At 42.4% G+C, this 18,507-nt stretch overlaps 1 protein-coding gene across 2 annotated transcripts in view; it reads left to right on the top strand.

Moving 5' to 3' along the window:
* The window catches only part of pkn2a (protein kinase N2a), a 44,991-nt gene that overhangs the window by 24,047 nt on the left and 2,437 nt on the right, over positions 1-18,507 (top strand). For both annotated transcript variants that reach the window (XM_080440956.1, XM_080440957.1), the window contains exons 5-23: positions 597-751; positions 5,034-5,163; positions 8,445-8,590; positions 9,185-9,401; positions 10,485-10,670; positions 11,013-11,122; positions 11,311-11,454; positions 11,944-12,019; positions 12,754-12,910; positions 13,468-13,594; positions 14,289-14,425; positions 15,357-15,432; positions 15,517-15,608; positions 15,954-16,130; positions 16,558-16,620; positions 16,740-16,816; positions 17,212-17,354; positions 17,519-17,626; positions 18,424-18,504. In XM_080440956.1, the coding sequence (XP_080297082.1) occupies positions 597-751; positions 5,034-5,163; positions 8,445-8,590; positions 9,185-9,401; positions 10,485-10,670; positions 11,013-11,122; positions 11,311-11,454; positions 11,944-12,019; positions 12,754-12,910; positions 13,468-13,594; positions 14,289-14,425; positions 15,357-15,432; positions 15,517-15,608; positions 15,954-16,130; positions 16,558-16,620; positions 16,740-16,816; positions 17,212-17,354; positions 17,519-17,626; positions 18,424-18,504 (2,402 nt within the window). The remainder of the gene's footprint in view (positions 1-596; positions 752-5,033; positions 5,164-8,444; positions 8,591-9,184; positions 9,402-10,484; positions 10,671-11,012; positions 11,123-11,310; positions 11,455-11,943; positions 12,020-12,753; positions 12,911-13,467; positions 13,595-14,288; positions 14,426-15,356; positions 15,433-15,516; positions 15,609-15,953; positions 16,131-16,557; positions 16,621-16,739; positions 16,817-17,211; positions 17,355-17,518; positions 17,627-18,423; positions 18,505-18,507) is intronic.

Here is an 18,507-nt window from a genome sequence, read left to right as displayed (position 1 = left end):
ACTCCTGGCCGGCAGGACTGTTTGCTGTGTGTCATTCCCCTGCTCTCTGTCTGCCTTTCCTGTCTCTCTCACTCTGTCGCTATCAAAATAAAGCAGAGATGCAGAAAATCTTATCTTAAAACAAACCTAAAGCTCATCCTGTCAGGCAAGAGGATGATGAACTGTCCATTTTGCAAAAATAACACATGCATGTCAAGTTGTTCCCGAACCATATTTAACACCAACTCTGACCCAACGTAATCTGCATTTCTGAGGTAACTACTTAACACACTTTTCCAGTTTTATTTTTGAGATATTTGCTTCTGCTAATATAGACCTTTCAGACACAAACTGGTTTTAACCCCTAACCGCTCCGAGAGTGCCGTACTATTGGCGTTCACTGCTCCTAGTAGTTATAGGATGGGTAAATGCAGAGGACAGAAGTTGCTCTCAGTTTGCAATTGCATTCTTAAAATTGATTACAACAGTTGTTCTCAACTGAACTGTAGTTATACCTTCTTATTAGCACATTGGGAGATGTCCTGTATCATTTGTGACAGGGATGCCCCCTTTCGTCATCAGCAGCTGACCTCTTTGCCTTTCTGTCTTTTTCCCAGAGTGCCCTCTGACACCAGACACCCCTAACAGTGAGGCCAGAATGTGCCACAGCAGCAGCCGCCTGTTGGCCCTGAAGAAGCAGAACGACATCGAGTTGAAGGTCAAACAGGGAGCAGAGAACATGATTCAGATGTACTCAAACGGATCCTCTAAGGTACGTCTGGTCCATCACTCACCTGAATATTGTTGCCTTTAGAAGTTTATTTTTTTTATTTGAAAAGGATCCCCATTAGCTGATGCCAATGAAATCAGCTGGTCTTACTGGGGTCCACAAAAAACATGTTACAAAAAAAAACTACAATATTAAATTGCATGAATTCACATTACAGTTACATCAATATAAAGAAACATAAACACTGGTACGAAATAACGTGTACAAATTAATTTAGCCTAAAGTTATTCTTTCAACTATGGTCATCTGCATTCCAGTAAATGCCTCTGCACTTTTTTCTTAAAGGCAGATTTGTTTTTTATTAGACGAATGTCAAGTGGTAAATTATTCCAATAAACTATGGCTCTATAAATGACTACATTTTTTCATTGAGTTTGTATTTGAACTAGGTACAACAATAGAAGAAGATCTCATGTAGCCAGATGATGAAAGATCTCAGCCTACCGATACATCTGGTGATTTTAGGGACTGCAACTGATGGAAACAATTTGGATATTGAAAAAAATAACTACATTGCAGAACCAATGCAAAGATTTTAGGGCGGTCCTTCTTATGGGGATGGTACTGTATGATGACAAGTGAATTCCCCCAGGGATAAATCTATTCGTCTGTCTATTTATTAATCAATCTATCAATAATCAATCAATTCATCGACCGACCAGGATTGATTTCCAAAGCAGTGGGCGTAGGTTTGTTGGCAGAGGGTTTCTCGGCTGTTCTAGCCCCTACATTGAATTTAGATGTCCCCAGACGTATCGCTAGGTGGTGATCTCCGATCGTCTGGCTGCGAGAGACTAAGAAGAAGGTAGTCTGCAAACCATGTGAATACATTGTCATACGCAGTTTGTCATTCCTGAACATGGTCAATGGTCATGAGACTGAAACTTTGTGCGTTTCAATGCTAAGTTCTGATTGCATATACTCAACATATGTTGCCATTATCTAGTTTCTAGTATCCTCTGTCACACAGATTTTATTTCCTCAATGAGGAATTTAAGTTTAACTTAAATGTAAACTAACCCATGGTGGCCTTCACCTGGCTTTTCCCTCCCCTAAAATAGCCCTTTTCTCTGGCTGTGATCTGCTTGTGGGTCCCTTCCTGCACTTGTAAGCCTTTCTTTGTTAACTCATTCACTGCCACAATTATTGCTGGCCGCGTTTGCCCACTGCCAGAGATTACAGAGAGTACTCAGGAGCCGAGATACAGAATTTTTAAGTTTTAAGTTAACAAGGAAGTGGATGGGAGTCTAGATCTTCGAAAAATCATATCTCCTTGGTCTTTGGGTCAAATTTGAAGAAAAAAAATTAACAAAAAAAATAAAACGTTTTTTACGTCAGAGGCAGTGAATGAGTTAATGTGGACTTGGCTAGTTTACCTTCTGAAACAAATACTCTTGTGGGGGACAAGATGAACATCAATTTGTTTTACTCCAGTATATTTAAAAGTATATAATGTATAGTTTTTGATGCATTTAGATTTAGATAGGATAGTAGAGAGACAGGAAACTGAGGGGGAAAGATATGCAACACAGGTCTGGAATTGAACCGCCGACGTTGTGATTATGTTGTTGATACACTTTCCAGTCAGAACCCCCGTCCGCCAAACTCTTTTTTTTTCCCCCCTTAAAATGAATCCTCCAGTCTTGTTACATAAGTCAGCCATTCAGACCAAGAGAATAAATGAAACGTATGACAGCAAGATAATGTGCCGAGTTGGTGTTGCTGCTCTGTGGTGTTTACGGTTGTCAGACATGACTTCATCGCAAGTATTCTACTGGACACTACCGCGTCTTGTACCGCTCGCTGCTTGTAAGGGATTTCCAGACTGGTAATCAAACCGGCGGTATGGCATGTACCTACCGGCCCGGGTAATAAGCGCTGTTAGGTAACACCAGAGATTATTAGAGCTGGACATGGAGTGGAGATGTGGTAGGGAATACGGAAACAAGCAGTCGATGGCTCTTAACCTATTCAATCCGGGAACGCATCTTTGTCATTTTAGATGGCTATTAAAAAATAGCAGATATACAAGCTCGTAGATTAACATTTCTTTTTTAAACTGTGATTCTTTTTTGTGCAAATCTTTGAATATATATATTTTTTAAAGCGAACATTTTTAACTCAAATCTTTGTCTCTGGGAATTCTACAAATGTCTTCCTTTTAGAACAATACTTTGTTCCAGGGACCCCCAGAAGCAAAGATTTGAGTAAAAAAAAATGTTATATATGTATATATATATTCAAAGATTTGCACACAAAAAATAGCAGATCTACAAGTTCATAGCGCGGCAGTTGGTGCCGCGCTATGAGCATGTATATCTGCTATTTTGGAATAGCCAAAAAAATCTTAATAAGACACCGGTCTTAATGGATTAAGGCCAAAATTGGGGACGTTTATATATTAGCCGCCCATTATTCACCATTATGGGTCTTATAGAATCTTGTCACCCAAAGAGAAACTAATTTACCATAGCCTGGGTTACTAAACTGACCTGGTGGTCTCTGTGGCTGTTTGACTGCAGAGTGCAGGAAAACTTTTTTTCCATAGTGGAGCAAGAGGATGAGAATTTTGCAGTGGACACATATTATGTTGCATGCCATGGCTGCCTGTTTGTTCACAAAGCTCCTTTGGTTCCTTGTGGCTGCCGTAATCCTCAGCGCTACGAAAACTATCATTTGGTCGTGTGCTGTGTGTAAGCCGCCATCACTAATAACAGCTGTGGCACTAGAGGCTCTGCTACTCAATGTCGGATCTTATGTCGGTCAGGGCTAATTCAAGCCACGAGTAGTAAACACAGTGCTTTATGATTTATAGGTTGTAAGTAACAGTGTAGAATATCAGTCACGTTAATGCTGCGCAGTAACAGTCGCGTAGAGTTGTCCTCTGTTGTACATCACTCTGAAGGCCAAATGAAATTTGATATAGTTTGGTTTACCCACAAACTACGCAAGACACCTGAGAGCACCACAGTCCACTGATGCTTTTAAAAATGGACTAAAAACCTACATTTTTAACAAAGCGATTTCTTAATTTTTCCTGGGCCTTTGTTTTTTGTCTTTGCCCTGTGTTTTTACCTAGTTTTAATTTGACCCTTTAGCCTAGTTGGGTCCCATGTAATTGTTTGGTTTTCTATACTGTTTTTAAGTCTTGCTTTTTAACCCTGTAGCACTTTGAGATTCGCAAGAATGTAAAGTGCGTTATAAATAAAATGCATTATTATTATTAAGACTATTTTGAAACAAATACCTGTAGAGCCCTGCCCTACCAGGCTGAATCCCAATTAAAATACAAGATGAAGGTCAGTCCAGCATGCTATTTTATTTCTCCTAGAAAGCCTCGCAGACAAAACCAGTTGCTGTACGGTTGTACTGCAGCAGAGGAATGCAGTCATAAAACCCCATAATGCATAATTCAGCTACGGTATGCCATGTAAGTGACCTCCTGGACCCTGGTGTTCCCAGAGCCAGAGAGAGAGAGAGAGAAAGCGAGGCAGAGAGACGGACGCAGTGAGTGGAGGCACCTTGCAGCTGGAAATAAATAGCGCCTTCCTGATGATGTCACAGAGGAAATGCCTGTCAGACGGATGTCTTTCCAGCACGCTGCCATCGTAACCCAACCAGGGTCGGAACTCCTGAGGAATTCTGGGTGTTGTCTGCTTACTCCGCTGTTTATGCGTGTGCGCGTGTGTGCACACGTGCATATTCGTGCACGTTGCGACGGTGTGTTGTCAATGTATTGTACAGTGGTGTGTGTTCCTCTTAGATTTTCTTGGTGAATAATATTTTCCATGGGGTGATTCATGCTTCATCTACAATTAAGGGCATGAATTAATGTCCCAGGCTGTTTGTGTTCCCTGTTCATAACAAGTCTCTCATTGAGGAATGACATGGATTTAGGTGGGTTTAAGTGTGTCTAGGTCTCATTTATGGTTCAACTCAGGTTATAATAAAGGTAAAGTAAAATAATCAATATACAACAAATTCAGAAAATAGCCTGCGAGCTTACAACGCTTGTAGATCGGTGTGACGGTGTTTGGCATCACAATGTGACATGTTGGGAGCTTGTAGATCGGCTATTTTTTGAAAAAGGAAATGAAACATTTATGTTTTGGGGAAATATGCCCAAAATAGGGCTGTCCGAGCTAATGTGGTTAAAGGTTGTTTTTAACCCTGCGTTTGCCAACTTTGACATTGTATATTTGATTACAGTTCTTTTTTAACTGACTATAGCGTTGTCGTTTTCATCCGTTGTCTTTGTTAACAGGATCGCAAGCTACTAGCAGCAGCACAGCAGATGCTCCAGGACAGCAAGACAAAGATTGAGTTCATCAGAATGCAGATCCTCAAGTCCAGCCAGGCCAGCGAGTTGAACTTCGATAACACCGATATGATTGGTGAGCCCTCCCTCATTTACATCCATAGATGGCTAACCTGGCCTCACCCTTCTTTATCATTCACATCCACAAATAAATACATGGTACTATATGGGCCCATCAAAGGTGGTCTGGTTAAGACCTTGAGAGTGACCAGCATCTACCCTCGGCTGGTTTAGGATCAGATCCTACTTGTCTTCACCCTGTGCTTCCCCTCTCTACCTTTATAAACGGTCTACTCGAATGAAGAAAAAATACAAAGTGGAGTGGAAGTGTGCATAATATGATGATAATGATTAATGACGATAATATTTATATACTATAATTTACCAAATCTCTGTCTGTGTGTAACTCTGTATCCAGTGTATATTGGAAAGCGTCCGACCGAATGGTCTCAAATTTGGCGTGTGAGTATTACCCCCGGTGTGGATTGCTGAACGGCAATTCGGACGGAACGGTTTCAGAGAATGGAAAAATCACGGATATTTGTATCTGCTATCAGGTTAAAAATACTATTTTGTCATCCTTTTTTGTAATAATTATTGGTTTAATCAGTCGGCCGAACACCGAAAATGATTTTAGCTTTTTTCGTTTTTTTGGGCCAAATAATTTCAGTGGCCGAAATATTTGTGCATCCCTAGTTCCAAGCACACAAGGACACAAACATTACAGGTGCAGTGTTATGTTACATTCACAAACTCATGGCACATGTCTTCACGATACAACAAGAATGTCACTCAGTATTCCATGGGCACAAGCCGCAGCGAGCGTCTTTGCCACCAACCATAGCAGAGACAACACTTCGCCAGCCCTTCTGCCTCGCCTGTGGAAATCTCAAGCCTCCAACAACCAGTCCGTGGGCATGTCCCAGGCTGGACCACCAGAGGAAACAAAGTTGCCAGTCTCGCACCTTCGCGCAGTGTCAGAGCGCCCTCCGCAGCCGGTCCCATGGGCCAGGATGTCCACCCACCGCAGGAGCACCGGGTCCACTGCCTCTCCTCCCGGCAGCTGTTCACGAGAGTGGTCGCCAGGCAGCGTCGGCCGCCGGTAGACTACATTGGGAGTAGTGCCCTCCTGTACAGTATGCAAGCCTGATGATCATAATCGAGCACATAGCCACAGAAGTTGCAAAATGCATCTAAAATCTGACCTACTACATTAACGCTGGTAGTTACGAGTGTAGTTGTTAGATACAAAAAACAACACTGGCATCCACCGGCGTCTCACCGCCGCACCGTTCTCATTCTCATGCCATTCTCGCGCATTAGAGATGCGCAGATGGGCTGTTTCGTCACCCTAATCCGCGTGTACTAGGGTTTAACACCGGGAATCCCGGGATGCGGGAATCCCGGGAATCCCGAGGTTATTTACCGTCCCGGGAACTGACTTGAGTTCCCGGGATCCCGTTTTTTTTTTTCTTGTTAGAAATGAATACTAATTAATAGAAAGGCCTATCTACAGCGCGGAGGAATTAATATTATAATTAGCCAAGTTACTTGCCGCGTTGCCGACCAAGGCAGGGTCCCATCGTCCCGTTGTGAGAACCAATATGGGACGCACTGAATGTAACAGTAATGAACAAAATAAAACACAAGTGGCCGTGATGCCCCATGCACGCTGATTTCACCGTTTCCTCTGCTGTCAAACGGTAGACACCAGCTGACTAGTTGAGATTCAACATCAAGTGAAACGCTGCATAAACAGTGGGTAGGTTTGATTTCGAGCCTATATTCCATCTTAAAATGCGCGCAAGCCAAGCAATGCTTTTGATAGAGAGAGAGGAGAGACTGGAGAGAGAGAGATAGCAAGAGAGAGCGCGTGCGAGAGAGAGAGAGAGAGAGAGGGAGAGAATTAGACCGATGTGGTCGGTGGTCCGATTTTTTTATCATCATTAATGTAGCCTACCCTACCTACACTTGCATTTTAGAACGTTCAAACTACCATTTTACTAGAACTACCCAGTAGAACAAGTGAACTGCACAACAGCTGTCTGTCTCATTGATTGTCAGTGGCAGCGCATGCATGTGCACATCAAAATCACACTACAAAACCCGACATTTGATCAACAACAAAATATAGATTAATACATTTGACAACATACAGCCAACATCCCAAAATGGAGTCTTAATATCCAGCAAGTAGCCTAATATAAATTAATAACTGCAAACAAATTACAAGTTTAGGCTATCAAATAAATCAATATCCTACAAAAGTAGAGATAAGCTGTGACCTCACCGGCGCTCTGATGGACAATAAATAAATAATCCTTTTGCAAATTCTCTTGTCAATAATGATACAAATGGAACGTTTATTTCAGCAGCTAGAGTTTGACATTGTTTGAGTGCGTGTTGGGTGCACAGCGCAGCTCCTCGTTTAAGTTAATTGTCTTCACCCGCTGCTGCGCAACAGAAGATCTCCGCCAGGGCACTATATTATATTTATATATTATATTTATATGATTTAAAAAATCAACTTAAAGGGGAAATCCACCCATTTTCAATATTTAACTATGTCATTAATATAGCATAAAGGAGTTGTGTGGAAATAAGAAAAAATTAACATTGCAAATTACACCATGATGAGTCATCACAGTGTAATTTGCAATGTTAATTTTTTTGCAATGTTACATTTTTTTGCAATGTTAATTTTTTTTTAAATTTTTTCTTATTTCCACACAACTCCTTTATGCTATATTAATGACATAGTTAAATATTGAAAATGGGTGGATTTCCCCTTTAAGTCATTATTAGTGCAAGTTCATAGGTGGACACAATAGGGACATTTGGGCACCTCAATATAAAATTGTCTATTTAAGTATCTACATATAAATGCATTTTAGTGGGTACTTTTTTTTTTTTTTACCCTTTAACGGGAATTCCCGGGAAGCCCGGGAAAAGGTCTGAAAATTCCCGGGAATTAAAATTAGCTATTTCCCGGAAAATGTTAAACCCTAGCGTGTACATGTTCATTATCCATCCGCCATCCAATTTTTATATCGTCCAATTTATAGATCCGCACCAACCGCACCGCAGAGATGCACATGGGATTCTATATGGATACGTACTTGTACAAACAATGTCACTCACCACTGTCACTCACCACGGCATTATTTCACCCGCGTTTATTTTAACTGCGGTTATCCGCGGCTAAAACCGCGATCCGTGCATCTCTATCGCACACACACACACACACACACACACACACACACCCCCACACACACACACACACACACACACACACACACACATGGTCTACTCCATTGATGCAATTATTCACTCTTGCCCACTTTCCCTGTTTTTCAGCCAAACCCATCATCAGCCCACTGGACCTGCGGGTAGAGGAGCTCTGTCACCACGCCAGAATAGAGTCCGCTGTGGCTGAAGGTGCCAAGAATGTCATGAAACTCCTGGGGACAGGCAAAGTCACAGAAAAGAGAGCACATTCAGAGGTGTGTGGGTGTGTTTGGGGCCGAGATCTGTTGTCATCAACTGCAGTCTGATTTTAGTCCATAGGAAGCTGGTTGCTCATCCATGAAGTCCTTATAACACCATGGTTTGCACTTTACACACATGTACTTGACAACTTCAGTGGAATTTATTAGAAATTAATTGTTACACAGCCTTGCCGAATACTTGATTCTTATTGCGGTCTGTTATTTGCTGATTGAGTAGACTGCTGTTTCGATAACAGATTGAATATTCTGTCTCTGTCTACGTTGCTATCGAAATGACAAAGAATAGTTGAATCAGTATTTTGTGTCACATTATTGATTTGTTCTTAAATAGCCATGTAATAAGCAGAGTAATGTGCAAGTGGGGTCTCACTGTACATTATCCCAATTATTACACGTCTTACGTCTTAGTGAAATGAAACTACTGACTACTATATTTCAGAATTTTTTCCTCTTAAAGTAAATGGATCGTCTAATTGATGAGTTTCTTTTTCCCTCCCCCAAAACCCTCACTCATCTCATTTCCCTCTTTTACGTCCTGCTTCCTGCACCTCCTCTCTTTCACTCCTTCCTTTATGCCGTCTGCACCAGGCCCAGGCCCGATTCAACGAGTCCAGCCAGAAGCTGGATCTACTACGGTATTCCTTGGAACAGCGTCTCAGCGAGTTGCCCAAGAACCACCCGCGTAGCAGCAACATCATGGATGAGCTCTCGCTCCTTTCAACACCGGCCATCACTAGCCCCAGGTCCAGCATCATCTCCACACAGAATCAATACAGCACTGTGGCCAAGCCTGCCGCACTCACAGGTACAGTAGCCTCGGAAACCCATGTCTTTTTTTTTGTTACAAAAGAAAAAAAGTCTGGGGGAACCATGCAGGAACGGTGGTTTCGGAGTGGGAGTGAACCTTGTTATCTCCTAACCAATCGGAGTGCAGAGGTGCGTCGCTCTAAATTTGGTGACGTCAGCGTGTTCCGTGCACAGGCCGGGGGGGGGGGGGGGGGGGGAGGGGAGGCGGGGACATAGATTGGTGAAGCAATAGGAAGCGGCGCTGGAATCCAACCGCCTGGGTTTGGATCCGCCCTTCAAGACCATCGATAGGGCTCGCTCTTTCAGGCTACAGGTGCAGTAACTGGAGTGACATGCTATGATGACCTTGGGTCATGAAACATGATTGTCTTGAATCATCATTTGTTTCTAACTTCTTTGCATCTGGAAACCCATCAGGGGGACTGTAATGCTATAAAGTTATGATGATTGTAATTTGATAGTCGAATCACTGCTCAATTTCATTTACTTTTCGTAAGTACTAGTAGTTTGAGTGTAGCATGAGATGCAGGACACTGCATGTAGCGCAACACAGCTTTCTGGAGTTTCCTGTGGTTAATACTCAGCCAACTACAATAACTAGCTAGCCAGATGCATCCCTGTTTATGTACTACAATTAGTAGAACAGACATTTCCTTTCAAAGCAATGCTGTGCCTCTGTGTCAGAGGCAAGAGGAATTAATCATTCCATGAAGGCCTCCATGATGCGTTTGTAGGATATTAAGATGTGTTCATTATATGGTACCATAAGTGTCATTGGTGTCACAGACACTTACTAGCAACGTAGGTGTCTGTGAACATGAACGCAGGGCAATTAGATCTATACTATTATCATTTTAGGCATTAGTCACTTTTGCAAAGTGAATCACAAGTGCAACCATAGCTAAAGGTTCAGTTCCTAGATCAAAATCAAAATAGCTGTAGTGCCTCAAAACATTTCAACAACATTTCAGCAGATTACAGGTGCTGAGCTTGAGGGCTACTGTAGGCCCCACATCTAACAGTACACTGACGACAGCTGTTTATGGTGCCTGCTGACAGAACATGCTCTTCTATCCTTCAGGCACGCTAGACGTCAGGCTCATGGGCTGTCAGGACCTCCTGGAGAATGTTCCGGGCCGTTCCAAAGCCGGCTCGGTAGCTCTGCCGGGCTGGAGCCCTAGCGAGACACGTTCCTCCTTCATCAGCCGAGCCAACCGGAACCGGGGAGCCAGCGCACGCAACCTGACCAAGAGCGAGGAGCTCTCCAGTAAGTGAATCTCATCCCACACCTATTAAGATCTTTGCAGGCTAATGTGACATTAAGAACGGTGGGTGCCTGGTTAGTTAAAGCACGGACCAAATGCTCCTTGTGAGTGACAAGGACCCTGGTTTGTAAAGGAATAGTTAAAAAAGGAATAAGTGTGAAAAGGTGAATCACAAACGAGAAATGGAGCAAGGAAATGTAATGGTATTACTATTTGTTCTCCCTTATGTGTCTTTGTTCTGTCTCCACAGTTTAACTTTTCTTTTTAGTACAAAAGAAAAGCTCAAACCTAAAAGATGGTTAATAGGCCAGTATTTAATGTATAATATGGTTATGTTTCCTCAGATGAAATAAGTGCAGTGTTGAAGCTGGACAACACAGTAGTAGGCCAGACTAGCTGGAGGCCATCTAGCAACCAATCCTGGGACCAGAAGTTTACACTGGAGCTTGACCGGGTAACATTTCCACACACAGACACACACACACACACACACACACACACACACACACACACACACACACACACACACACACACACACACAGTGTCTTTGACTGAGATTGGTGCTTTTGAATGAATGTTTGCCTGTTTAACATACACTATACATGTACATGTTTGTTGACCTGTGTGTGTTTACCCTCTAGTCTCGTGAGCTGGAGATCTCAGTGTACTGGCGTGACTGGCGTTCTCTCTGTGCGGTGAAGTTCCTGCGCTTAGAGGACTTCCTGGACAACCAGCGTCATGGGATGTGTTTGTACCTTGAGCCACAGGGGATGCTGTTTGCTGAGGTATGCACGCACACACGCGCGCGCACACGTAACTGCTTACCCCAACCTTAACTATTCAAATACGTACACATACATACTCAACCTTTGCCACTAACCTTAATCCATCGGAAGCTGGAAGCTAAATTTGTACTTCAGTCCTAAAATAGAGCTTTTGCATGGTGAGCATTTGGTTAAATGTCCTCACTTGGGGGGACATTTAGCCCCTTTAAAAATAGAAGTACTAAAACACACACACACACACACACACACACACACACACACACACACACACACACACACACACACACAGAGGCCTCTGAGGGTACGCTCTCGACTTTACAGCATGAGGTGAAAATACAACCTTGTGTGTCTATTCTACTCATCCTAACGGTTTACAATGACGCTGAAATGCTCAGGTAGAATCCAAGCGCAGCACCTGGACAGCTGTGCTGCCTTGAGCAGCTGCACTACTTGTAAATCGTAATTAAACTTTTCTCTCCTTTTTTTCAGGTGACATTTTTCAACCCTGTCATTGAGCGACGGCCAAAGCTGCAAAGACAAAAGAAGATTTTCTCCAAACAGCAAGGTGAGGAGGCATTCCTTTCACTTTTAGGCCGTTCTGTTCTGACACTGAAACGGACCAAACAAAAAACGGGAATTTTCCTATTGAAAGCACGTCTGGCCATATTCACACGCCAGCCATTCTGCTTACGTCATACTGGGATTTGTTGGATTGGAAATACTGTGGTAACTTCGTTCTTAAACTGTTGTTGGTGGTTCAAGGAGAGAGGAAGAACTTGTATAAACTATTCAAAAGGTGTGTCACATAACTCCCTAGTTTGCGACATGCGTCTCCATGGTAACCTGTAGCCCTTAGGCTGTGACCTCAGAGTTGTTAAGGAGGTCAGAAAATATGGAGATCAGTGTCTGTGGCAGGATGTCTCTGTCCATTTTGCCCCTTCCTCTGTGCCACACTCGTTTTGTTTTAGTTTGATTTATTTGCACAATAAAAACAGTACAAAAGTAAACAATTATTAAAAGAGACATAAATGAGTGCTGGTGAGAAAGGAAACCTGTATAGGGTATAAGGTTCTCACCTAAAATAATAAACAAGTAGTAAGTTAAACATGGTACACTCCCCACCGCACACCAACTATTCCCATTATTCCTACTTTTATTGCCCACTATTCTCCACCTCACCCTCTACCTTTACTCCTTGCCCCGGAACATCTTTTCCCATATTGTCCTCTGTGCCCTCCATCGCCCTCTTGCTGTTCTCCATACCAAACTCTTTCCACCCTCCATGCCCTTCACTTTCAGGTAAGACCTTCCTGCGGGCCCCTCAGATGAACATCAACATTGCCACCTGGGGCCGGCTGGTACGGAGAGCCATACCCACCGTCAGCACCAACTCCTTCAGCCCACAGGCAGCGGAGACTCTTCCCAGCAGTCTACCTGGCTCCCCCACACCTAGCAGGTGAAGAGCAGCATTCACACACAAAATGCCACACACACACACACACACGCACACGCACGCACGCACGCGCACACACACACACACACACACACACACACACACACACACACACACACACACACACACACAGCAGGCAGAGAGCAGCATTCACTCACATGATCCCAAACCTAGACTCCTCAAACTCACCCCTTCTCACAGACTCACACTGATGGACCCAACAGAAATACAGTGATAAAACAAAGGTCCTGTTGGTTCTCAGACACAATCTTTTATTCTGATCAACCATAAAACCATATAATTTGACATTTTATAATGCAATAGTGAAGAATCAATCAATCTACTCTTATAGAGTCTTAATCTGGGTGCTGAATCCCAAACAATAGTACAAAATAGGAGCATGGACAGCACTCATAAATAACTATTTACAATTGCAGCACAATTGTTTCAGGGAGATAAATGCCTTTCTCCAGCTTGCATGCTGGCAAAGATTTATATTGCAAATATTTTCATAGATATTGATCCCGCCATTAAGCTGTGTCTCCTTGTCCTTAACCCAGTGACCCACTGGTGACCAAACTTGACTTTGACAAAGAGCCCACCCCAGGACCCAAGCACTACCCTGTACCTGTTGACAACAGGGAGCCACTTCCACAGGACACTTCCACAGACAAGGAGGAAGTGCAGGTATGATGGTGGAAATAGCGTTTGATAACAATACTAATCTGCTTTTTACCCCTAGTAGGGTCTTTGTTGTTTTTTTGCCTTTTCTGTTTTATGCCATTGTTTTTAAACGCTGTAGCACTTGTGAGATTTGTGAAAATGTAAAGTGCATTACAAATCAAATGTAGTATTATAATTATTAGTAATACTTACTATGTAAGTAATTAATGATGATATATGTTTTGGTATAGCTGGCTAAACTGTCCAACGTTTCCATCCCTGCCGCACTCCATCCATTATTTTATGGAAACTCTGCTCGCAACCAACAAGCTCGTATTTCATTTCATACATCCATGGTGTTGGATGTGCAGATGTTTGTCATGTTTGTCAGTTATTTGTCATCGCTTGTCAGTGCCCTCATAGAAGCCACTGAACATGTCACACTACTAATAGCTGCTCCTGCTTTGCCTCTGCATAGAAGTGACTCAGGAAAAAGAATCCCATAATAATTCACACTCTTCAATTCAGGCCAGATTCAGGAAACTAAAAATCCTACCAGGGGCTGGCCCAGTGTTTGCAAAGGTTAATCTTAAAGGTTAATCTTTAACTCTCCAATTGTCACCTACCTTCTGTCAATTTGCTGTCCAAAACATTAAATAAATAGCACACCCTACTGGGTGCAATATCACTTTTATCTGATTTGCTTTTGTCTCTCCAGGATGCCCTGGCGTCATTTGACTTCCTCAACAAGAGGAACAGCATAGCGGTGAAGTCGGAGCTGGATGGAGTGGTGGAACAGGAGATCCAGCCTCCAGACTTGGAGCTCACTGCTATCCAGAAAGATAATGAGATAAGGTAGGACAGTGACTGGACTAAAATACTGTTGCAAAGAGAAGGACATTTTCTGCATCTCTCGATTGTCAAGTACTTAAGCCCTCCACACGTACCCTTAACTTGCATACAATCATATCCCACTTGTGCATTCACTTCAGTATTAACCTATCTTCCTGTCCATCTACATGAATAAAATCAAAAGGCGACCAGTCCACTCTCCTGTGATTTAAAACAGAAAGAAGGTTGTTGATTCACTATAAAGCCTAAAGTTTAGTGAATACATTCAAACTAGAAGGTAGGTGACAAGGTTAAAGGGAAAGTAGAAGGCTTCTTTTCTTTTATTCAAAGAAAATGAACAGGCAGAGAAAGTGGATTCGAGAGGATATGTGCTGTTCTGCTGAAGGCACAACAGGCTATAAAAGAATCGGTCGAGCGAGACTAAAACCCACATACACTTCACTGCATGGTGCTGAACTCTCTCCCTATATATTAACACCATAGTGATGTGCTGTTCCTCCACGGTTCAAGTTCTAATAAAGGGTGCTTAGCTCAAGATGTTTGAGAAGTGCCGCTTTCATGCACTAGTCAAACGAATGGAAACACTGCCCCCTGGCTCTAACTCTGTATCATTTCACTGATGTTGATGCAAAGTAGTGTAAGTTGCAGAATCCAGTTCGTATAATATTAACAAACAAAAAAACCCTGCCACCTGCAGGTGAATAGTATTGACATCCATTAAATACTTTTTCTTTTGAAGCATTTTTTTTTGCTTAATTTCAGTTAGGTTAGTGTAAAGAGACAGGAAACCAAGGGAAGAGAGAGAGACAGCAGACAAGACAGCAGTCAGATTCAAACCTGGGTCCTTGCACTGTAGGTCTGTACACTAACTGGCTCAGCCACCAGGTACCCAACATGCAGTAGTTAACTAATGTTAACAATGCTCTCCCTTCAGGGAAGAAGAACAGTTCCACTTCAGCCTTCAGGACTTCAAATGTGTAGCAGTCTTGGGACGTGGGCACTTTGGAAAGGTACGTTTTGTATTGCTGTGAGGCGACCCAGTGATGTGAAAATTTGAACTGACTCTTTTTAAACTATCTGCCTGCATTTCCCAGGTGTTGTTAGCAGAGTATAAAAGCACGGGGGAGATGTTCGCCATCAAAGCTCTGAAGAAAGGCGACATTGTGGCTCGTGATGAGGTTGACAGGTAAGGGATTGAGAGACCTGGGGCTCCCAGACAAAATTACTTTGATCTTTATGTCAACAACAGAGGCGTTTATCATGCTCATGTAACCCAAAGTATCTTGAGTTCTAAACCAAAATGATTTGGAAGCTAAATGCGTACGACTTGGTTTTGCTCTGTGGATTTATTAAGTGTTGATGGTCGCTTGAATGATAGTTTATGACTTAATATGTACATACTCTGTGAGATCAGTCCATTGTGCTCATGCAATTATGTACGCACGTCTGCATATGTTTTCAGTGCCTGGGTATAAATGTACATTTTCCATGCTCCTAATATTAACAATGCCATCACCCGCTCTCTTCCCAGCCTGATGTGTGAGAAGAGGATCTTTGAGGCAGTGAACAGTGTGCGTCACCCGTTCCTGGTCAACCTGTTTGCATGCTTCCAGACGCAGGAACATGTGTGCTTTGTCATGGAGTACGCGGCTGGAGGTGACCTGATGATGCACATCCATGCTGACGTCTTCCAAGAGCCAAGGGCCATGTAAGTCACTGGGAGTTTAACCAGCTACCAGCTTATGTAAGTCAGCGGTTCTCAAAGTGGGGCCAGAGACCCCCCAAGGCCTTGAGGGGGTTCCATTGGGTCCCCAGCTAAATTTCTTAAAATGGCACAAAAACTCAGTTTAACCACTTTAACCTTACATGGGCTGGTGAATGGTGTTTTCATGTGTGTACAGTATAAGTTGAGGTAGTTTCGTGAAGCTCTAATATTATCAAACTTAAGAATCATATAATTCACATTCATAGAACAGAAATGGGTAATTTTCAAGGGCTTATAGATGGTTTAAGGGTTTACCCATGGTGTCCGTTTGTTTAAATAAAAATGAATCTCTGCTGATGCGGTTCCCCTGATTTCTCACTGAATCTTGTCTCACCATAGCTTTATTTTTGTTCATTTGTCCCTTGTACAGATTTTATGCAGCTTGTGTTGTATTGGGACTACAGTTCTTACATGACCATAAGATTGTGTACAGGTAAGACACCATCACAGTGGATTCATTCATTCCGAAAATGAATGATTCATTCATTGAGAAATTCATCTTGCCGTTTGATGTTGATTTATTTCTTTTTTTTTTCATATGACAACTTACAGAGATCTGAAGCTGGATAACTTGCTCTTAGACACAGAGGGCTATGTGAAGATAGCAGACTTTGGGCTCTGCAAAGAGGGTAAGGTGGCAATCTGCATTAGTCTAAAGGCCAAAGACCTCTATTTGCTAAAGCAATCTGTATTCTGGGGCATTGTTTTAAAACTGTAACTTATTATTATGTTTTAATTCTATCAGTTTTTAATGGACTTGTACTGTATGCACAGTTTCTAAAAAGAGTATGTTTGAGTGGGGAAAAAAATTATGGGCCCATTTTAGTAAACTAGATGTTCAGGCCACTGTCACACCTAGATTTTCAGGCCATTTCGCAGCCTGAAAGTCCAGATTCCAGTGGTCTCCATATATGGCCGTGTCATGTCTATGACGTAACCCAAGACAAACAATGTGTCCCGTTACATTGAAATGCCAAAGGGAAATAAGCTACATTTAATATAGGATATTTCATCATTCCTTCAGGAATGGGATTCAGGGACCGCACCAGTACATTTTGTGGCACGCCAGAGTTCCTGGCCCCAGAGGTTTTGACCGAGACATCGTACACGCGTGCTGTGGATTGGTGGGGGCTGGGCGTTTTGATCTTTGAGATGCTAGTTGGGGAGGTAAGTGGATGACACCTGTCTGGCTCTCAGCCTCATGAATTATACAGCTGTGAACTGTTATACAAAATGGTTACATAAATGATATGTATTACTGCAAATTTACAAAACGTAAGATCAAATCTTCCGCACAATATAATGTCATTTGACTCTTGTCTCTCTCTCAGTCTCCATTCCCTGGTGATGATGAGGAGGAGGTGTTCGACAGTATTGTCAATGATGAAGTGCGCTACCCACGTTTCCTATCCACCGAGGCCATTTCCATCATGAGGAGGGTGAGTTTAGTCAACTGAGAATTATAGGTGCATCTGTTAAAGAAACGAATTGATTTAATCCATGATCAAGAATAATGGATTTTAATAAAATGTGATGATTTTCAAAAATACAGAGAATTATGATTGCACTATTGTACGACAATGTATAAAATCACACTAATTGATTTAGTCGATTAGATTCATTGATATATACAGAAAGCGTTTCTCGATTAGATTACCCCAAAAGAATATCGATAGAATAATTGCTAAGAAAGTAATCTATTGTTGCAGCCCTTGTGACAATATGTTTAGTGCATCTATGATGGGAACAAGGTTAGTGTCCCATAGCCTGAATAAATAATGAATCTGTTCATGTGGAGCAATATGTATGGTTTACTATGTAAGTAAAGTTCTGTCGTTCATGTTGTAGTTGGTCATATATTTTATATATTGGCCTATATATTTGTATTATGTTTTTGGCATTATGTTTTCCTCATTTGTCTCTGCTGATGTTTATTGTGGTATCTACACAAAGGTGTATGCAGTAGTTCCCTGTCGGGGATGTTGATGGATTTGCGTTGCGGTCAGACCAGACTGCTTCATTCCATTACCATTAATGTAATCTACTTTTAATGAGTCTGGGTGGTCCTTGTGTGGTAGGTGGGACCAGTTGGATCGGCCCATAACTGGAAACCCCACTCATATAGTGCTCCAAGCAGACTCAAGCCAGTTTTCAGTTTGCATAAGAGGATTTTGCCTTGTGTGTGAGTGAGTCTGGTAAATGTTTACTGTTCTTTATCATCCTGTCTTTTCCATAGCTTCTGAGGAGGAGCCCAGAGCGGCGTCTGGGGGCAGGAGAGAGGGACGCAGAGGAGGTGAAGAAACATCTCTTCTTCAGGGTG

This window comes from Gymnoscopelus braueri (assembly GCF_963280865.1).
Source record: "Gymnoscopelus braueri genome assembly, chromosome: 10".
Taxonomy (NCBI): domain Eukaryota; kingdom Metazoa; phylum Chordata; class Actinopteri; order Myctophiformes; family Myctophidae; genus Gymnoscopelus; species Gymnoscopelus braueri.
Note: the sequence above shows the minus strand (reverse complement) of the source record. Positions and strands in the feature narration are given on the sequence as shown.